The sequence below is a fragment of the Oryzias melastigma genome, linkage group LG9 (assembly GCF_002922805.2).
Source record: "Oryzias melastigma strain HK-1 linkage group LG9, ASM292280v2, whole genome shotgun sequence".
Lineage (NCBI taxonomy): Eukaryota > Metazoa > Chordata > Actinopteri > Beloniformes > Adrianichthyidae > Oryzias > Oryzias melastigma.
This window is the reverse complement of record NC_050520.1, coordinates 28,387,418-28,409,324: the sequence shown is the minus strand read 5'-3', so window position 1 is coordinate 28,409,324 and position 21,907 is coordinate 28,387,418. Positions and strand designations below refer to the sequence as shown.

The 21,907-nt window shown below is 37.8% G+C and overlaps 3 protein-coding genes across 12 annotated transcripts in view; 2 read left to right on the top strand and 1 right to left on the bottom strand.

Annotated features, from left to right (window-relative positions):
- Nucleotides 1-994, bottom strand: part of arvcfb (ARVCF delta catenin family member b) — a 257,678-nt gene extending 256,684 nt beyond the window's left edge. For 4 of the 7 annotated variants that reach the window (XM_024275027.2, XM_024275031.2, XM_024275032.2 and 1 more), the window contains exon 1: nucleotides 687-993. The gene's annotated coding sequence lies outside the window, so the exon portion shown is untranslated. Of the gene's footprint in view, nucleotides 1-686 lie in introns of all 7 variants that reach the window. The other 3 variants (XM_024275037.2, XM_024275042.2, XM_024275040.2) reach the window with 2 other exon arrangements.
- A 621-nt stretch (nucleotides 995-1,615) lies between these two features.
- tango2 (transport and golgi organization 2 homolog (Drosophila)) lies at nucleotides 1,616-19,648 on the top strand. Of its 4 annotated transcripts, none has more exons than XM_024274976.2 (9): nucleotides 1,616-1,750; nucleotides 2,263-2,375; nucleotides 7,545-7,633; nucleotides 9,526-9,645; nucleotides 10,085-10,202; nucleotides 17,859-17,926; nucleotides 18,165-18,315; nucleotides 18,537-18,641; nucleotides 18,793-19,648. In XM_024274976.2, the coding sequence occupies exons 2-9, from the start codon at nucleotides 2,320-2,322 to the stop codon at nucleotides 18,911-18,913; spliced, it is 828 nt and encodes a 275-aa protein (XP_024130744.1). In that variant the 5' UTR covers nucleotides 1,616-1,750; nucleotides 2,263-2,319; the 3' UTR covers nucleotides 18,914-19,648. The 4 variants fall into 4 exon arrangements, with proteins under 4 accessions (XP_024130744.1, XP_024130743.1, XP_036069571.1 ...); XM_024274975.2 differs by having other exon boundaries at nucleotides 18,162-18,315; XM_036213678.1 differs by having other exon boundaries at nucleotides 1,667-1,903.
- A 615-nt stretch (nucleotides 19,649-20,263) lies between these two features.
- dgcr8 (DGCR8 microprocessor complex subunit) overlaps nucleotides 20,264-21,907 on the top strand; it is an 11,418-nt gene continuing 9,774 nt past the window's right edge. The window contains exons 1-2 of the mRNA XM_024274969.1: nucleotides 20,264-20,423; nucleotides 20,725-21,694. Coding sequence (XP_024130737.1) covers nucleotides 21,008-21,694 — 687 coding nt within the window. The 5' untranslated portion in view covers nucleotides 20,264-20,423; nucleotides 20,725-21,007. The remainder of the gene's footprint in view (nucleotides 20,424-20,724; nucleotides 21,695-21,907) is intronic.

Below are 21,907 nucleotides of genomic sequence, written 5' to 3'. Positions count from 1 at the left end.
TATTATTATTATTATTATTATTATTATGTTGACCTTTAATAAAAGCTCCTTAAATCATAGTGTGACTTTATACTATGTGTACTCCAAATTAGAAACAAATGTATGCTAATTCGTGGCACGTGCTCAAAGGTAATTGCCTTAATTGCATCCTTCTGCATCCAGACGCCATTAGAGGCTACAGGGTGTGAAAACACAAACCTCGATCAATCATCAAAGTCTGCAGAGAACTTCATTTGAGGCTTTGGCGCAGATGGGAAGCATTCGCTCATTCTGGCATTAACTCACACGGGACATGAATATACGAAGGCCATTAACCCAACATCACTACAGCCGCCCATCCCTCCAAATAAGGTATTTACGGGAGAGGCACCGGAAGACTCTCCATGGCAACCCACTCACAAACAGTCAGGGGGATAACAATGGAGTAGTAGCTGGGCTGGAGATTGACAGCTCGCTGCGGTGCGCTGGACCAGACTGCATCATGAGCATCTACACATTTGTGGTGCAAATATAGTAAACGAATAGATCCAAAACAATAAAATAAAAATAAGTGAAACTGGTCGTTTATCCTCATCATTTCTACTCAATCCATCACTGGAAAGAAGCGTCGGGAACATCCCTGTAATTTCCCCCCATTATTATGATGAAGTTGCAACGGCCCCCCATGAAAAAGCAGCAATAATTACCTCAGTTTGTCCTCATGCTGGTCTTCATGGACGAGGAGACGCTGAACTGGAGGGGTTTACTCCGAATCTGTTATTTTAGCCACTCTGCAGAAAAGATCTCAGATGAAAGTTGCCGAGCTTTTACAAATGCTTTGGTCCTCTCCGTCCTCGCGGGAATTCAAGGAAGTAATTTCAGTGCTAATAAAAGTTGAACTGAAGGAAAACGTCGTCAGTAACGACGACTATTAGTAAGTGCGATGTGGTGGTGGATGAAAAGCAGAGCAGCCTTTATCCCTCTCATCCACAGCAGAGCACGATGCTGTTGGTCACGCCGAGTGTCTCCGCCCATCCACACACACACAGCATTAGGCGGAATTTATTGCATATTTTTACACTTAAATTTGTTTATCTGCAGAAAAAATATATTGGGTGCGCCTTTTCTTTCTTTTTTAGAACTGCCCATTGACTTTAATATTTATTTTAACTAAACATGCAACTAAATTATACGTTTATTGGTAAATTCGTTTTACTTTTTCAATGCATGTAATTGTATTTTAGTTTGTTTTATTATAATCAGTCCTAAAATACCTCAAAATGCCTACTTATTCTTAAATAACTGCTAGTGTAGTATTCTCAAGCCCATTTTCATGTAAAAGCAGAAGGTGCCATGTAACATTTTCAAATTAAAAGCTTTGTTGCAGCCTATTTAATTGCAAACTTATTTTAGCTGGCAAATAACCTTACAGAGCAAGCAAATTGTTACATATTTATGATTTTGCCAAATTTTCCAAAATATATATTTTTATTATTCTAACATTGTGAAACTACTCGTTTGTTACATTTGCTTTTATTTTGAAGAGAACTTCAACAAACCGGAATTGTGACGACCAATCGAGTGGCTTCTTTGAATGTCTACTCGTTTTGCACATTTAAAGTGACCGAATGGGCGGAGTAAATGAAACCCTCTAACGCTTGTAGTTGGGTGGGGTTTGCCGATACGAGTAAAAGCCACAAGCGAAAACAAATCGAAGTTACACTGGAGGAGGACTTCCTTTCAGTTGTCAACAAGCACGATAAAGGGGACAGTGAGTAGAATTCATATTTCAGAACTGTATTTTATAAAGGACCAGAAATCATAAATTAGTCAAACCACCATTTTTGCTTAAGTTTATTGTGTCGCGTTCAACCCAGTGCGGCGGGTATTTGTTCGTTCGTTTGGGTTTGTTTCCTCGTCACTTGTAAGTATGCTAATGTTAGCAGTTCATTTTATAACTCTTAATAGATTTAGTGCGGTGTCAGTCTGTAACTGAACCGGTTTTAATTCAGAATTAGGTAAGGACACGTCTATAAACGAGTTCACTAGTCCACCACCATGTTACGTTTAGTGACTATTTTTTTACCTTCACTGTCAGTGCTTACTTTTCTAGAAATTACTCTATTTATGTGCTTCTTTTACAAAGAAATCCTCTGTATAATCTATATTATCACTGTGTAATCATTCTACTTTGACGTTATATATTTTTTGTTTTGAGACATAATTTTAATTTACAATATATTATCATTTTAATAATATTTTTAATTTATCCTTTTTTTTCAGATATGACTTACACCTGAAGACCAATGTGGATAAGCGATAATCAGATCCTGCCACAAAATGTGTATAATCTTCTTCAAGTTTGATCCCCGGCCAGCCTCCAAAAATGCATACAGGTAGATCATCACCTCTTTTTCATTTTTAAAGGACACTCATAAACAAAGGAAAATATACATGACACAGAATAGTCATGGTGACAAAGTAAAATCTGATTTTAATAACAGATTGATAAAAGCTGAGATTTTTTCTAGAGAAATTTTAACCTTTTTACAAAATTGAAATAATTATTTTGATGTTGCAACAAACAATGGCCTCATATTGTTACATAAACCACAGAGAGACATAATCTAAACAAAATCCCATCTTTTACAGTTGTTTCTCCACGAGAAACTACACTTCTTGTGAAATCAAATCTGTGCTCTGCTGATCTGGTTTCAAAACACTTTTTGCATCAGTGTCATGAGAGTCCTGCATCCACGACCTTGAACATTACTGTCAAAGAGCTTATTTTGCCCACAAAGATACAATTCCATCAATGAACGGAGATTTGGAGATGCAGGGTCAAGTTTTTATAATAAATTTAATTTGTTATTTAAAAAAATTGTGCTTTCGTAACTCTTTCACAATATCCATAGTCTGATATTTTATTAAGTATTTAAATCATTGAAGAGACGCTGCAACAACACTTGGAAGGTCTTTTACAGTGGCTCTCAAATAATACTTATGGTCGCTTGTTGCAACAGTGACCATGAGCAATATTTGAGATGTCCAAGGTTTAAAAAATACACAGCTTTATGCAATCTTTCATGCAGTTTAGGGAGAAGAAAACTTGTTTTTCCCTCAATGTTAGAACAGAAGACATTTAAAAAAAAGACTTTTTGTTGTATTGGGTGGCTCTGAATCCTCATAGCCTTGAATGATCCTATATGTTATTTTGTAAAGAAAAACATAGAAAAGTGTTCCTTTGTCATCAACTCTGAGTTTCTTATGAAGGACAACTTCTATAATTTAAAATTGTTTTTCTGAGGACTCCTTTATTCAGATTGTTGTGATTCAGGAACAGATGAAGAAATGTCATCTGAAAAATCATGTAGGTGTGATGTAGAACGTTTTAACAATAGATCAAAAGATGATCAGAGTGGGAATTTAAACACCCGTAATGCAGCGGTCTAGTTCATTATAATCTCCCAGAGGTCAAGAGCCAGCTCTCTGTCTCCCTGTTTGGGATCGTGACCTCTGCCTCAGGGGATGACTGCAGAGGTGTGTTATGAGTGCTGACTTCCACAGGGACCTGGGGAAAGGTGAAGCACTGCGTCCTAATGTGGCCACGTGGAGTCTATTCATGTTTGCAGGGGTTCTCCTCTTTTTGTGGAGCTTAGAAAGAAAATTTAGTATTACAAAAAAAAGATTTGCTTTTTAGATTACTGGAAATGGAAAGAATCTCCTGATACAGAATGACAAGATTGCACTCTGATTTTATGAATCCTGTGTTTTTTAGCATGTTTTGGGGGCACTTTTCTGATAATAAAGGACATATAAATTGAAGTTTAATCTTAAAATTGTATTTCTAAGTGTTATGAATCAGGTGCAGACAAAAAAAAATGCCATATAGCTGAATAGCTTTAATATTGCTCCCCATTTTTGTTCCACTGGTAATGTTAGGTTGGGGGTGTGAGGAGCTGTAAGCTAGTGGGAAAAAGTGTGAACAGAGAGCTCTCAGGAACAGGAAGGGAGAAAATTGGGACGGGCTTACTTCATGCTAAAGGTCCTCGCTAACAAAAGCGAATTTCTGATGCCGCCCTGCAGAAATTATGACCTAGAAAACAGCAAATTGGGTTTTTTTTGGCTAAAATATCATAATCCTAATTAAAAGACCACTGGGAACCCTTTTAAAATAAATGAAAAGATGATCAGAGTGGGATTAACTGATTGCTCGCGTGCTGCATTTTTCTTTTGTTTCAGAATCTGCATTTTAGGCTGAAGTGTTTTTCTAATTTTTAATTTCCCAACACAGGGAAGCTGTCATTGTTACCAGTAATAGTGCACTTTTTTGTTTTTACTGGTAAATGTTAATACCCATAGATAACGGAAACAAAAGTTGATTTGAGAGGAAATGTTGTAAATCAAAGTGACTCCGATTACTTTCTTTGCCACTTATACTACTCCTTTTTTCTGTTTATGTATTTGACAAATATGTTTTTCTGTACATTTATGCCTCCAGACTTTTACAGGAATTTATGTTCATTCTAGAAGTTCCACTTTCTGTAACACAGTACGTTTGTGGAGGATGGAAGTTTTTTCTGAAGCTTCCGAGACTATCATTTGGCTGTAAAAGTCTTAATTGTTCCTGTTTGGTTTGTTTGACAAAAACTCAGTTCCAGGATCTTGACTGGCATTGATACCTCTCTGCCTCTCATCATGCCTCCTAACGTGATGCAGCTGGCTGACGGTGGCTGGGATCCGAGATGCCTCCGTGCCCCTCAGGAATCCGATAACAGATGCTCCGCGCTGCAAAGCATCATTAGCGTTGGCTTTGTCTTTCAGGAATAATTGTGGCTCACGGAGCACCTCCAGGTCACGCTGTCATTACCCTTTGATACATCAAGGTCAACTCTTATTAGGACAATTAGACCTCATCTGTTTGTTCCCGAGCAGATGTCTTCACAAAGCCTCCTGGAGGACAGCTGCTGAGCTTTGAAAGGAACTTCTAGGTTTCATGGAGCTCTGTAGTCCCTGATGGTCTCTTTAGCATGTTTGCTTTGTAGTCCAATCCACTTAAAGTTCCTCATGAGAGTGGACGATGCTCATTCTTTGGCTGAAATGTTGATTTACGGCGTGCATCGGCATTCATAGCGTGAAAAATTGTGAATACATTGACTTTGGTTGGAGTCAGAAGTAAGCCATTTTCTATGGGTGACGGTACACTCACTTTCTCCAGTTTTCATGAACAGTCAATGTTCCAACTTATATATGTAATTCAGCTGCATAAAGCCTGTCTCAGAATCTGAGATGTAGTTTCATACTTAGAGGCTGTTTTCATATTTAAACTCAATTTGTTTTGTGTGTTAATGTATTTCAGAGTTTAACTGATGCTACGGTCACAAATAATAATAATAACTTGGATTTATCTTCGCTTTTCCCGACTCTCAAAGCGCTTAAAATGTGTATCCATTATTCTTTCCGTCCTCATTCATACTTGGTGATGGTAAACTACTGATGTAGCCACAGCTGCCCTGGGGCAGACTGACAGAGGCGTGGCTGCCAGTACACGCCTACGGCCCCTCTGACCATCACCGGGACATTCATCCACATTCACACGCCAGTGGAGTCGCACTGGAGGCAAGGAGGGTTAAGTGCGTTGCCCAAGGACACAATTACGGTCAAACCGGCAACTCTTCAATCATTTGCCAACTTCCTCAATCTCCTGAGCCACTGCTGAAATGGGAAGACTTTGGTAGAATCTTTAAGACTCTGTTTTTGAAAATTGTTGGCGTGGCTATGAATGTCGCCGTCAGGTGTGTAGAATAACCCCTTTTGTACCCTCGGGCAGCAGGCGGCTGGTGGCACTTGATATGGACGGCCGCCCTCCAGAGAAATTTATACATCGTCCAGTCAGAGCTGCTGCCAGCCAGCAATGTGCCCAGACCGCCACTGACTAATGTCAACTTTTAGAGAAAAATTCTCCGGTTGTCGTAAAATTGTAACTTTTTCTTAAACCCTCCTGAGCACCGTGCAGGGTGTAAAAAGGCGACTACCGCCCCCTGATTATAAATGCCACTGCATGACCACTTGGTGAATTTACTGAAAATCTTGTATTTTGTTCTTGCAGTGACATTTTTTTGTATGTGACCTTAGTCTTAAAACCATCTGTCTGGCAACTAAAGCTAAGCTGAAACTGCGTCCCATAAAACAATCATAAAGTCCTGTAGTAATTCTTTAACGTAGACGTGACTCTGAACTTCATTACATTAAATACAAGAGAGGTCCTGATGAATTCTACAATAAGTCCTGGAGTTGCGTTTCCTCACAACTCCTGGTCATAGAGAACTGATCCTCAATGACAGCATCTAATTTGTAAAGGAGGTTTGACTTTTGGTTTCAAAAGAAACAAGAAAACAGTCTGGTTAAATGCAAAAATGCTAATGTTTGTTTCTAAAAATAACTCGTATAATATAGGTTACTCTTTCCTCTGAGCAAGGACGACTCTTTCCTTTGTTTAACGACGACAAACGAGTACAAATGAGCTTTGTGAAGTTCATGTGAACACCTGCCTCCCACGTGTTTTATTGCTACATAGATGACTGTAGGGATCTCTGTTTGGGCCTCTATAGAATCTAATGGTGTTGAATTTGATACAGGTCATGAGGCAGACTCTCTGCACTAATCGCCCGCAGCGTAATTAGTCACTCACTTTACTCTGAATGATGATGCAAGTCGCAGCGAGGAGCCGCTGTGCTCAACATGTCCACTCCGTTTGGGAGTTATTGTAAACCAGGTCACACTCCCGCTCACAGTCCTCGCTGTTTTTAATCATAAATATTCATGCTGCAGCCTTATCGGGGTAATAAAAACAGAGATAGAACAGGATGAAGTACAGTTTGTTTGGTCTTTTTTACATGTGGCTGGAGCATCAAGCGACTTAATGAGAAGAGATTGATGTGTTGACACTGGTGTGAAATAATGTTTCCAATACATTTAACCCCGCTTATGTTATTTCTGTGACTAATAGCAGTTTGTCTTCATGAAAGCTCAGTGATATATTTGAAATCCATCCAGAGTTCACAGGTTTAGACACAATTTGATGACGGCTAAGGAAATGTAGGTTGATCTTGATCCAATTTTGACAACTTTTTTCATTCATAAAAGTGATTCAATGTACAAAATATGTCAAGTGTTAGACATACAGCCATCGTCGATTTGCTCTTTTATATATACTGTAATCTGAGCTGTTATTTGGCTCCGGTTTATTTCAAGAAATCAAATAAAAAAATAAAAGACTATACGAAAAGATAAGACTATACGCCAACATGTATATGTGAGTTTACATAGATACATATTTATACATGCACATGTACATGATGTAAATGGTGATGCTGCTGGGATTGTCCACCTCTAAATGACATTAAAATACAAATTTATTCACAGAAGGGAATTGCTTATTTATTGACAGTCAAAAGCTCAGACTTAAATGAGGGCTGAATATTTCATTTTGGATTTAGTTTATTCAAAAAACTTAGCAATTCAGCAAACTAACTCTGTCTCTGTCTCTCTAACTCTGTCTTTAGGCTCATTTTGGCGGCGAACAGAGACGAGGTCTACAACCGACCGTCAAAAGCGGCGCATTTCTGGGGTACCAACGGGGAGATCCTCAGTGGTGAGGGGCAGCATGACGATCATCAATAACTGCACACAAAAGCGCTAAACCTACATTAAAAAAGTGTCACATACCAGTTTAACTCTTGTGCTACCTAGACATGTTTACATTAAAAGTGGGGTTATCTGGACCCTACAAGACAGCGTGCTGAATTTCTGAATTTTTTTTTTTCACCCAAGGATTTTTCTTCACTGGTGTATGTGGCAGACAAAAAAATCCTGCTTTCCTTTGTCATGGGAGGGATCACACATCAATATAAGGGTGGGGTCATCTGGATCCCATAAGATAGCACAAGGGTTATACAACTAAAAACCCAAAACACTATTCAAAGTCCTGTCTTCAATTTCCTTCTGAAGGGAACTGGAAAATATTCAAAATTTACCTCGACGTGCAAAATTTTGTGCCTCCTCCTTTAGGTTTTAGTGGGGAAAAAAATCTAATAATCTAATAGTTGTTCCATAAAACAGATTTGGGGGCCCTTTGTTGACTAAATGAACATTAACAGGTGTTAAGATTCTGTGGACATTCATGTGTCCAAAGTCTGGCCCGGGGCCCAAGTGCAGCCCGCTTTCAAATTATCTACTAGCCCTCAGGCTTCTGTCATAAAATCATCACGATTTGCAGCACTTTCTAAGAATTGTGTTTAGGATTTGTTGATTGTAATTGAATGAATTACATTTTACGCCGTTGTAAATGTGTAGCAACAATCTGTGGATACTCCACCTTCAGAGCCTTAAGGGCCAAACGAGAAAAACAATTTTATTTCTTTAAGCAAAATCACAGGGTTGTACTTCTTAACATAACTATTTATGTTATATTCCTGCATGAATTATTTAAATTTAATGAGCATTTAACAGTGAATAATGTGTAACATTTTATATGAACCCAGATTTAATGTTGACAAAAGACAGGCTTTTTATTTTGTTGTTTTATTTATTTGTTGTCTTCAAATATGAAATTCAATGTAATTTGTTAAAAACTGTATTGGATTTATTTCTTTTGTATGTGAAGAAATGAAAAGTTTCCCATTGCAAAAAAAATGTTCATATTAAATATTTGGTTTACATTTAATTATATCATAAGGGTTCAAAGAACGCAGGCTGAATGGTCGACCCTCATACATTTTTACCAAATCTGACCCTCTTTGCTAAAAGTTTGGACACTCGTGGCTGTGAGGCATTGATCACCGTCTCAGATTAGTCATGTGACACTTGCTTGATAACATTCATGGTTACAGAATTGAAAGAAGACTTGAAACTATTCTTAGTTTGACGAGTATTCTTCTTCTCTTATCCGTCACAGTAAGCTATATGATGCCCAATGCACACCATAGCTTAGCAGAAGAAATCAATCGTCCTTTTCTCCTTCTGCAGGAGGAAGCACAGATACGGTCTCATTGTTCATCAGTCTCCTTTCGGCTCTGTAATAGAGGGGTCACAACTCCACTCGTGGCTCCTTAATTGATGGCTGCTTTTATGTGATGTGGCAGGAATAAATGGGCCTGCCTTATCTTCCGAGCTGGGACCAGTGGGGCAGGAGAGTGGGTGGAGGGCAGCGGCAGGGCCGTGAAGGAGATGTAGCATGACGAGAAGGGAAGTAAGCAATTGCTCCCGGTGGAATTTGACTATCAAGCCTCCCTCGGGAGTAAAACAGTTTAGCTCGATTGGTCAGCGTCTCCGTAAAAAGGAGCTGTCTCCATTGATCAGCAGAAATTGGGGGAATCTCATGAAGAAGGTGGACAGAAAAGGGCAGAATTTTACCAAAATAAAGCTCCAAAAGTTGCTCTGAAAGAAATACACTTCTTCCACAAATACTTCCTAAACACTTTTCAAAAACAAAAAGAAATGACCAGATTTGATTGAATCCATCACATTTTGTTCTCTGTCTGTCAGGACTGGATCAGGAGTGTGGAAAAGAAGGTGGGTCGTGGCTGGGGATCAATAAAAGGGGAAAACTGGCTGCTCTCACAAACTACATGGAAGGAAATCAAAACTCTGATGCAGCAGGGAGAGGTATGGACCTGCATGTTCTACAGTGCGTTCCAAATTATTATGCAAATTGTGCTTAAATGTCAAAAAGATACATTTTTGTTTGTTTGTTTTTCAATTAAACTCATGGATGATATTGTGTTTTGAAGCTCTTTGGATCACTGAAGTCAATCCCAGACAACTGTGATCATTTTGTTCACTGTTGTATTTTTTATTTCAGTAAATATGAACTCCTAATGCAGCTAATTCATCAAATCAAATGTTGTGTTAAGTTTCTTCAATAACATTCAATATATATGGTAGTCTAATGATTAGTGACTTGAAAATTATGCTGCATTGAGTATTTAGACAAATCATAGAAAAATATAATTTGCATAATAACTTGAAATGCACTGTACTTATGTACTTTGAACCCACTGTTATGTTTTATATCAACTGTTGGCTTGAATGTTGCAATCTGCAGGGTTTCTTGTATCAAACTACCTTATGGAGAAGGATTTAGACAGCTACTCATACCTGAAGAAGGTTTCCACAGAAGGACACCTGTACAACGGCTTCAACCTCATCACAGCAGATTTCAAGTGAGTGAAAGGTGTCCAGAAGTCCATTGCATGTGTGGCCTTCCCCCAGCATGACCATCGTACTGCAAATGCAGGCTTCTGCTTTTTAAAGCTATTTTTCTACAGTTTCATTCCAAAAAACATTGTAGGAAGAAGCTGCTCTGAAACCTCCAGCCTGGAAGCTTTTTTTCTAATTTTTGAATGAAATCATAAAATAGCTTCTTGGCTGCAGTTTTATTGGCAGGCAGAAGAACAAGAATTATAAAAACGAATAAATATTCTTGCACTAAGCTGAACCGACAACATGCTGGTATTAAAATTCAAAAGCAGGTGGTGCTTCAGAGCTGGAGAGGAATACATTTTAAGTGCAGCAATTATTGCAAATTACTCTTCCTTTTTCTCTTACTTGTCTATTTGACTTAATTAATGGAGAGAAAAATTCAGGTCGGGTTGAAGATGTTTGTCAGGGTGGAGGTCCTGGTTCACCGCAGAGTGGACACGGGGCGTCGATGCCTGTCGGCGAGGAGCAGGAGGCTTGATCGGAATGAAAACCAGTTCTGACCCTCCTGTTCTGAGTATGTATCAGTGAGACAAAGGCAGGGGAGGGTAGGGGTGTCCTCACCGACCTATAGCAAGGAGATAAAACAAAAATCACAGCTAACCACATGTGAGATGGATCAGAAAAGAGGGAACTATAAGATAACTTCATACGTCATTTTTACTCCACCGTAGTTTAAAATTCTGATTAAAAATATCTCTAAATGTCAATGACTGATTTTTATTGGCAGCTGGACAACTTAGAAAAAATGGGAGCAAGTGACCTTTTATTTTAACTTGATGATGACATAATATGACTACACCCTTGGAGGAGGTTTACATCCTTGTATTTCTACAAAAAAAAACTAACAAATTGCGTCTTTTTTTATTGTAATCGTTGATTATGTGAACATTTTTATCACAGGAATGAATATTGGAAGTATAAAATCTGTCCCTTTCAATCTAAAACCTCAGCTAGTACAGGAAGAATAATAGAAAAATTTTCATGACCAGACCGAGTTCATTTCAGAAAATTTTAAGTGACATTATTGAGTACTTCCAAAAAATCCAAGAGCAGCTAACACCTCTACTTCCTGGAGGTTTTTTCTCACCAATCACCTTATTGTGAAGTGGCTCAAGCCTCTATGCCAGGGTTCACACACCTTTTTTTTTTTGCAAGCAAGCTACTTTTAAAACAACTAGTACCAAAAGATCTACCTTTGTTCTTCCGAAAGTTCTGCTTTCATTTTTCCTTTAACTGCTTGTTCAATTGGAGCAATGTGTTTGTAGTTTTCATGTCAACGGCACCGCAGCACATGGTGACAAGCGTTTTGTTCAAAGTTCTTTTTGAGCGACTGACCTCAGGTGATGAGTCTGACTCTGAACGCTGACACCTTTCTGAAGTTTAAGAGTAACTCCACATCTGCTAGCGGAGCAGTGATTGATGTGCAGTTGTCCTCATAAGTTTACACACCCTGAAAGAAATTATGATTTCTTGGTCACAAACTTTTTTTTCAACTCATAGTTAGTTGTTGGGTGAAGACATTTACTGTCAAAATCTTCTGTTTACCCTTTTTTAATCATAATAAGAACAGGAAATTCCCAAATGATCCTGTTTAAAACCTGAAGACTTTGTTCTAATAACATGCACACAAGGGTTTGAGTGGCAGCGAGTTTCTGGGCTCCCAACAGCATCCTTCATCCAATTCTACACTGACATTTCTGACTTTTGAGTCATGGGGAAAGCTAAAGAGTTGTCAAAAGATCTACGGGAAAAGGTAACAGAACTGTACAATGCAGTAAAGGAGCCAAAGAAGGTATCCAAGGAACTGAGACTGCAAGTAAGCAGTGTTCAAACTTTTATGAAGAAATGGAAAGTGAGGTACTCTTTAGAAACCAAACCATGCTCAGAAAAATTTCTGCCACAACTGCCTGAAAAATCGTTAGGGATGCAAAGAAAAACTCACAAATAATTTCAGCTGTGATCCAGGACTCTGAAAACGTTCGTATGGATATTTCAAGATGTACAAGAAGGAGGAACCTGAAGAAATTGAGGTTTTACCTTTAGCGTAAAAACAAAGAACCTCGTCCACAATGACCATAAGATATTTCAAGCTGTTATTGATGCAAAAGGAGGCAAAACAAGGTATTAAGAACTGGTATATCTAAACTTTTGAACAAGGTCATTTGGGAACTTTCTATTGTCATTATCCTTTAAAAAGGGTAAACAATTTTAGGCAAATAAATGGCTTCACCAAAAAACTAAGTAGAAAAAAGGTGCATTATCATTCATATTCTATGGAAAATTACCAAGAAAGTGTATTTCCTTCCAGGGTATGTAAACTTATTAGCACAACTGTTCTGCATGTCAATGGAGTGAAGTAATTCACAGCAAGGATGTCTGACTGATAGCAATTTTTTAAAAATGTATATACAGTATATATGGTTTTTTTGTGTTTATTTTGACCCAAAATCTACCAACACTTCCATCAACATTGATCAGTTTTATCACGATCGGCTTATTGGGAACCCTCTGCTCTATGTCTTAAAACCACTGGATGTGAACCTGGTATTCGGCACATTCTGCATTATTTCACAATAAAATGAACCATGTTGGGAAAAATCTGCATATCTGGCAAATCAAAAATAAACCCATGTTTGAGTACTGTCTTCTTTATACAATGAAATCCAGCATAACTCTTTAGTAGTACTAGCACTTAACTGTCTCATTGTTGGTGGCCAAACAGAAAACCCAATCATAAATTTTGTTATAGATGTAATTTTATATAGATTTTTTTTGTCTGATGGCAACTATTTATTCAATAAAATAAAGCAGATACAATTAGCATGTTTCCTAATACACAGTAGCGTTCCTGTATAATGTCACATGTCATCGTTGGATGAGAATATCTTTCTCCCGCTTTGACTCGTGTGTCATCAGGTCATGAAATAAGTCAGCAGAGCCCTTCCAAATGAAAATGTCACTGACGAGAGATGACACATGAGATAAATCCTCTTTTTGATTAGCATGCGTTTGTCACGTCAGTGTGCTTTCCTCTGCAGCGTCCAGCTGCACTGAGGCGAGGTTTCCTGTTTCTTTCTGAATCAATAACTATATTGGACGAAGGAAGGTTGCTTTATATATCAATTATAGGATTTCTCACTCATCTGTAACCAAAGACTTTTAGTGGTAATTGTAAATGTAGCGGTGGTGGTGGTTGGGGTGTTTCCTTTCTGTCTATTAAGTCAGGGTTAGACTTGCCATGTCCTGACAGTATATAAGAGATTTGCAGTAAAATACTGCAGAATGTCAAAGTTTGGCACTGACGGCCTTCACTTCCCAAAATATTTAATTGAAGCTTTTCTTTTGAGAACCAAAGTTCTACATATTTAAACAATGATTCCAGATAGGATCTGATTGATGCTCCCCAGACTCTGAAATGACTTTCCTCTAACTTCGATTTTTGCATACGGTTTTGTTATTCTTACTACAGAGCCAGAGCCCAGACACCATCTGTTTTAATGAATATCTTTACAGCCGTTTGTCCATCAAAACGGCTTCTTTTAAAGCACATCCTGGCAAAACTAAAGGTAGTTCTTTTATTAAAAACAGTTTTAAGAATGACTCACTATTATTGCCTCACACAATGTGATGGAAGACTTCAAAATAAGAGACCTTGGTATTGTGTTTACACACTTTTCTAAAGTGGCATGAAAAAAATCTTCTCAGAATCTAACCAACTTTGTTAGTATTTTACCAGTTGTAACCAGTCCCGTAGTATTACTTGGCTGCTAATAAACTCTAATTTTCCAGCTAACAATTGAGCAACTACATACTCTTACCAGCATTATATTTTATGTTATTTGGGATTTTCTAGATTTGACTCATTTATCCACAGTAGAATTATACCAGACAAAAAGACATCAGAAATAACTTTGCTGTAATGGAGTGAATGAGAATCTTCCAGTTTGTAAAAAAAAAAAAAAAAGCAAAATAACTCTGAAAGACTTCAGTTCATAAAAATGACTGTAACTTTCTCTCTAAACTCTTCTCCTTCTGCAGATGATACTTGAGTATTTTGCAAATGTTCATGTTCTTTGCAGTGATGTTCAGAATCAAAGAAATAAAAGGAACTAAGTAGAATAGAAAAGCAAACTCAAACCTGTATGAGAACACATTATACTTGTTTTCATACTTATTTCTTCTTTAATACAGTAGCTCTTAATAACTTCTTTACCAGCATGTTGACTCTGTCTTTGAGGTGCAGGTGTCAAGTTCTGCAAAAAATCTTTGCTTAAAAATTATTTCTGTAGATTTATCTGAAAAATAACAATTTTGACTTCTACTGGCTAATTTTTTATAAAATTACATAAAATACAGCTTATAACACACTAAAAGTATTATGGAATTAACTACATATTTTAGATTATAAGGTGTGACTTCTGTCTTTAAAGATTAATATATGAACATATGAACAAAACCCTTTTTTTATATTCTTGAGTATTTGTTCTCCACCATTGACTGTATATGAGAACTGGACTGAGTGAGTGTGACGTCACTCAAACAAAAAGACTTTCTTCAAAAAGATTTTGACTTCTTGGAACCGGAGTGTAGATTTAAACACATTATTGTGCAGCAACATTTGCCTTTCATCCATTATTAATGAATTAAATCACCAGCAAACTGACAGAACCTAATCAACTTTACCAACCTGTCCCAGTGATTGTTTGGTTCCCAAAGAATAACTCTCAACTTTAAAAACCTGAATCATCTGTGGCCGGACTACATGCCGTCTTTCATTTTCTCAGCCTAAAGTTACTTTGTTGGAAACCCTTTGAAATCACTGTAAAATAAATAAGTATTTCATAAATCATCTGGGGACTTGAATACTTGTTTGAACAGCTGTACCTCGGAGGTAGAGGTGTTGTTTCTCAGCTTTGGGTGGGTGGATTAATTCCTGGCTACCCCAGTCACATCTCAAAGAACCCTTATTTGCCTCCAGTGGAAAGGTTACGTTGAGTGTATAAATACTGTAGCCGTGTGAAAAGTACTTGGTCTCTAAACAAGTGTGGACCATTTACCATTTTGAGAATCCATGTGTTGCAATTTAAGAAAACATCTCTAATTTTTTTAAATCTCCAATTAAAGTATGTGTTTTTAGTCATTTCACAGAAACAAAAGACCTGCAGAATACTTGGAAATATCTTTGGGACCTCTGCTTGGAGAACTCTTTTAAAACCAGCCAGCAAGCTGATTGCTTTTCTACCCGAAAACTGCAGAAAAAAAACCTGTTTTTGACACTTGCACATTTGCTCTTTCTATGCCCAGTTGTCTCAACTCCTTACCGTTTCCTCATCTCAGCCCAATTCCACCCAACTTCAAATTCTCTGGCCAGTTTCTATTGGCGGGTTTCTGTCCCAAAGCCTCTGCAGTCAATCTGATTCAAAGTTGAGAAAAGGTGTAAACACAGATACCAAATCCTTCAGGATATTGTAGAGTTCAGAGCTCAGGTAAATATAAAAAAAAACATATTTAAGGTATTGTGTTTGCTCACTGCCAGACCTGAGTACAAATACAAGAGCTGCAGCTTTTATTTCCTCCCGGGTTGCGTCTGGTTCTCATTGAACAGCTATTGTAAAGACAGCAGCTACACTCACTGCTGTGTTCATTTTCACCATAGGAGCACAGCAAAGGTTGTTTACTTGAAATCTTTGTCTGGGTTTGAGTATAAAAGAGAAAATCATGGTCTTGAATTTCCTTTATCATTATTCTTCAACAGCTTTGAAGATTCTCTGTTGATCTGTTCTCTCCACGTATTCCATCACTCTACCCTCATCATTTCCTTTCTTTTGATGAGTTTTTAATATGAACAAGCACAAAGAAAACTACATGATCTGATGCTTTTGGATGAACCTTTTCTAATTAGAATCCAGGTAATATAGGGCCCTTATATTTTAGATTTTACACTTATCCCCTGCTTTTACAGCATACTTTTCCATCAAATATGAGTCATATCATCTGATTTCTTATTTTCATGAAATGTGGGTTTTCATAATACAATTATTAACAACTGGATTAGCTTGAGTTTTTATCTTTTGAACTGGAAACAATTAGGAAAATAACTAGGGATGGACCGATAACATTTTTTCCAGCCGATACAATAACCGATATTTACCCTGTATCGGGCGATACAATACTGGCACCAATATATCGCTCATCCCTAAAAATAACAAACCAAATAAATACTTGTATTGTCAAATTGAATCACCTTTTAATTAGCAAACTTTAACTTTTTTACTGAATCTATGTTTTTGTTTTTTTTTTGTTTTTTTTAATTAAATTTACCTTTTGTCCTTTAATCTGGAGCCATCAAAATCATACAACCTGCTCTTATTTTGAAGGTTTCCATGATAAACTTCTGGTTGTTCTGCCATTACCTTAACTCCTCCTGCCTTTCAAGCTCTTAGTAGAACACATTTAAAATCTGGCATTGTAAAATTGTTCCCGGTGATGTTTTAATTATGGTTTTACCATTTTAGCCACAGCAGGAGTTCATTAAAAATTTGTCTGAGTTTTGCGCAAAACTATTGGCGTGACCCACTCCCTCCCTATTGCTGAGAGCTCTTTGTTTACACACTCTCCCACTAGCTTACAGCCCCTCACACCCAAACCTAACTTTACTGATGCAACAAGAATGGAGATTCATATTGAAGTTATCTAACTGTACAGTTCTAAGCCAGATTCCAGCTCAGATGAGGAAAACAAAGACGTTCATGGATCTATTCGTCTACTAGTGGATGCACTAGAAAGGAGCAGAGCAGCATATTTTCTACATTACAATTGTGACCTTTTTCAAACCAAAATTATGTCTGCTCCTGATTCTCAGGGATTTGAATAAAAATATACAGAGAAATGCAATTTAAGATAACATTTCTTTATATATGTATATGTCCTCCATTATAATATAAATGTTACGAGAACATGTTAAAAACACAGTTTTTGTTGGAGTGGGTGTTTAAAGCAGGGTGGTACGGTGCTTCACGCTGGCTGACGCCATTAAGGTGACTGTCGTAAAATCAACCTAAAAAAAAGAGAAGTTCCTGACCGGATCAAAGGATTTGGTCATAATTGATCGTGCAGCCTCCTGTGCTAAAGCCACGACAGTTTTCCCTTGATGTTAGAAAGGTGTTTCAAAAGGGATATCTTCTATCTAAAGGTTTTCGAGGGAGATCTGGAGCCATTAAAAATATATTTTTATGGATTACATCCATGATTTTAATTTTTTGAAGTTTATGCCCCTTTTAGTTCAGCACGGTGATCTGTTTTTTTTTTTTTTTTTTTTTTTTTTTTTTTAAATTAAACAAGCTTTTTAAGTCTTTTTCCAAGTCTTAAGAGCAAGAAAGCCATTTATTGTACCAAACGTGGTATTTAGTGATCTGCCACATTTCTTCTTTACCCCCGAGGCTCATTTTTAAACATTTCCCACTGAATTTTCTTGCAAACATATTTATCACTGTACCTGCAATTACTTCATTGGCGTGGACGTACGATAACTCTTGACATATAATTCATATCTGGGCATAAATATGTTTAATTACCTAAAATGTAAGGTCTAATTTTCTCTAATGCTTTTCATTCAGAGCCAAACAAGACACACTGTGTTACTATGGAAACAGAGGGAGCCCCGAACCCATCCGTCTAAATCCAGGTCTGCGTTTTTTGGTTTTGTTTTTTATTTTATTTTTTATTACGGTTGCTGTAGAAACATGTCTTTTCACAATCATCACCATTCTCTGCTTTTGGCCTATTGAAGTTAGTCTGACATTTCAGTGTTGATATCATTTAGAGACGGTGTCCTTTGCTAAAAGACCAAAAACAGAAAAAAGCAGAATATACAGAGGCTTTTTTTTTTTTTTAATAATACATTTTTGTTTGTTCCTTAGCAGGAATCTATGGTTTAAGTAATTCTCTGCTGGACACTCCATGGAAGAAGCTGCTGCTCGGCAAGCAGCACTTTACCAACGTGGTGAACGACCAGTCTCTGTCCTGTGACGGACTGGTGCAGGAGCTGCTCACTGTCCTCAATAATGAAGAGCTGTGAGTGAGGCAGAACTCATTCCAAACGAGATCACACTTTCTTTTATCCCACCTAGTTTTCCTTGAATATGAAAGCTTTGCATCTACTTTACCTTGCACTAAGAAGTGACTTTGTTTTGACCTTGTGAAGTAATTTCCTGGAGTCCTTCCTGTCTGGCTCCAGACATTATTAAAAAGTGAGGAAAATCTTTTCTCAATAGCTTTTTTTATTTTTTTGACAGGAATTTACCTGATCCAATTTTGGAAAGCCATGGAAGTTTTTACAGTAAGCCACTGATCGAAGCTTTGTCATCCGTGTTTGTCCGCACCCCTCTTTATGGCACAAGGTCAGTGTCTCCCCACCTCAGATTTGATCATATTTGTCTCCACTTCTGCTGCCCGTCACACAAACTTTCCTTTTTACTTTGTTAAATATAAAACTGCTGTTTTGATTCCATGAAATGAATGATCACATTTTCTTTCAATCTTCCCACTCAGGACCAATACAGTCATTCTAATAGATGCAGAAGGGAATGTCACCTTCACAGAGCGCACCATGCTGGACAGTGATGCAAGTAAATGGAGGACCAGTTCTTTCCAGTTCAACCTGCAGGATTAAAGTCAAGAAAACGGAGACCCACTGTGCCTTTCTGCAACACCTGTCTACATCTGTTCTATTCTTCACATCAACATGGAGAATTATTTTCTTAATTTCAACTACTGTGTGCTCGCTTAAAATTAAATTAGCCAAAGAGGTTTTCTTGTGCGAAAAAGTATGTAAGCAAAAGTTGAGAATGGTTTGATCCGTTACCGATTACTGGGAAATATATCATTTTTATGATGAAATCTATTATTTTGGGTGTCTGTTTTTCCTTGAATCGATGACAAGAATGGGATATACTAAAGCACATTGAAGAAATCAGCAGTGTTCTTTTTTTTTCTACAGAATTTTATTTTCAATTGAAGACTGCAGTTTCCTAAGATAAGAATGACTTAATATATTTTGCATTTCTGATGGCTGTAAACCTGTTACAGACTTCATTACGTTTCAGCCCACCAACATGTTGGGAAACAGTTGTGTGAAATCAAAATGTTTCAGGTGGTAATACCCTTTTCTTCTGTAGCAGAGTAATCCATTTTAAACTTACTTAAAAAATAATATCCAAACAGGCGTTTGCATTGAGCCATCAAAGCTTTGTATTTGTTGAAATGTTTTCATACTTCTTATTTTATTGCTCATTGAGGTGTTTGGACCCTAAAGTCCAAGAAAATTTTAAAAGAACATTTTTAGAAAATAAGTAGGGCTTCAGGTTCAATGTTGGTTGTTAAATAAATGTTTTATTTCAAAAATCAATTCAAGGTCTTTTGTCATTCCCAGTCAAGATTTTATCTTCATAATCTGATGAATGCCCCTGATTAAACCGTAATGTATTTTCCAAAATAGTTGTTTTTTTCCAAATTAAAATACGCAATAGGCCTAGTTCTTTCAGTATTTATTGATGGTGACAAATTAAAAACAGTAATATTAATGCCCATCCCTAATAAACATGTATTTTTAATAGCCTCCACAGCTGTTTCTTAATGCCAACTAAACTTGTAAACAGTGACCCCAACTGGTCATTTGTAGTACTGCTTTTTTGTACCTCCTGTGCTTTTTCAATTGATTAATATGATACATTCAAGATGGCAAACGCGGACACAAAACTTGTTAAAATATTTATTTTAATTCACCAATAAAAAGAACAATAATACCTGTGACATACAAAAAGTTTTGTAGTTGACTTATTACCTTTTAATCAAACTTTGTCAAATAAGGGACAATAGTGCTACTCTTTTTTAGAAATAAGTCTCGATTGATGCGAAGTGCTTTTGGTGGTTTGATTAAACGATCTCTGAAACTGTTAAGTCATTGGCTGAAACAAATCAGTGAGTGCGCTGTGATTGGTCCAATAATCTATCAATCATCACGAACCTTTGCGCAAGGAGGCGGGACATAAATTAGCTAGCCGCTCCAGTTTTCCCCAAGATGGCGGGGTTGCCATCGAAGCCATATGGCCGCACTTCGAGGAGAAAATAATCCAAGCGAGGGGGTTATCCACCAACAGGAGACAAATGTGTAAATTATATCGGTGAGAAGTTCTATAAATCGACATTGAAATGCCGTGATACTCGCTGTTTTTTGTGTATGTGTGCAGGAAGCGTGTTAGCCTCGTAGCTAGCTTAAGCAAAAGGCCCAAAATGCATCTGCAGATCCAAGAAGATGCTCAATTTTATGCAATAAACGACTCTTGATTTTAAATATCGTTAAAAGTGTAGTCTTGCTTCTAATTAGGAGTGTTTGTAGTTCTGTGTTTTATTGTTGTCATACAGTTTTTCTTATTTTTTTTTCTTTACCGGCCTTTTTTTTCTTCTTCTTTTCCCCTCCTGTAGCTCCCTGATGTTCACATTGGAGGGTGGTCTGAGTCTCTATTCCATAAGCTGAATGCATTGTGATTTCCAATAATTGAGACAGTGATTTTGAAAGCTGTCTACATTAATGAAAAGAGCAATGTAGTCAGCTTAGCATAAACACCTCTGGCACGCGGTCTAAACAGGGATGAGTTTCTTCATGTTTTCTGATTTGGTGTCAAAGATGAACACAAATCAAGTGTAACTTTGTCTTTTAAAAAATATAGCTGTCAGATTGAAGTTGTAGCTCTTAATTAAAGAAAAAATGGAGCTAGATGATGTTTTACCCCCACTCCCATTAGAGCCTCCTGATGATTTTGGCCTGGAACAAGGCAGGGCACCTCCACCACCTCCCCTGCAAACGTCCAGTGACGCAGAGGTAATGGACGTTAGCTCTGGTGGTGATGGATTCACGTACACCCCAGAGGACGGGACGCAGGAGCCTCTCGGCAAGGGTTTATTTACTTTTAGTAACCACCTTTCCAACGAGGCCGGTTCCAACCCTCCGTGCCCAAGAACCGCTCGCCACGCTCCCCCGGTCACCAAGTTTCTGCCAGACCTCAAGCTGCTCAGAGATGTCAAGATCAGTGTGAGCTTCACTGAAAGCAGCAGCAGCAGCAGTAATAGTAGTAGCAGCAAGGACAGGAAAGTGTTGTACACCGGGGAGGGCGAAGAGGCAGGGAGTGACAATGGCTTAGCTAGTCTGAATGGAGAACTGCAGGAGCTGGCGAGCATGCAGGAGGCAGGTAGCTCTGGAGCAGGAGACGCAGCAGGCAGGAAGTCGGAGGAGGCTGAGGTGGACATGGAAAATAGGGTAGAGTTTGCAGTTCTGGATGAGTTGGATGACCTCTACGAAAACCTGTTGGATCAGGACGATGGAGAGAACGACGGCCTTAAGTCTGAGGGCATGGTTCCCCACGACCAGGTGGATGCTGGAGCTTTCCCTTACGAGGTACGTTGGGACTCACATCTGCAGACTTAGCTCCCAGCTAAAACCCACTTCCACCCAAATGAAAATATTATTCAATATTTTGGTATTTCTTCACTCTTTTGAATGATTTTTGTGCTTACATTCTGACACGATATGTCATTTGCATTTTATATGTAGACATCCTTCAACTGAAATATCATTTTATGATCAATTGTGACTGTTTTTTTTTTTTTT

Coding starts and splice junctions, on each gene's coding strand:
- tango2 (XM_024274975.2), top strand. CDS start 2,320: ATGTGTATAATCTTCTTCAAGTTTGATCCCCGGCCAGCCTCCAAAAAT. Junction 2,376..7,544: donor GCCTCCAAAAATGCATACAG/GTAGATCATCAC, acceptor CTCTGTCTTTAG/GCTCATTTTGGCGGCGAACA. Junction 7,634..9,525: donor CAACGGGGAGATCCTCAGTG/GTGAGGGGCAGC, acceptor TCTGTCTGTCAG/GACTGGATCAGGAGTGTGGA.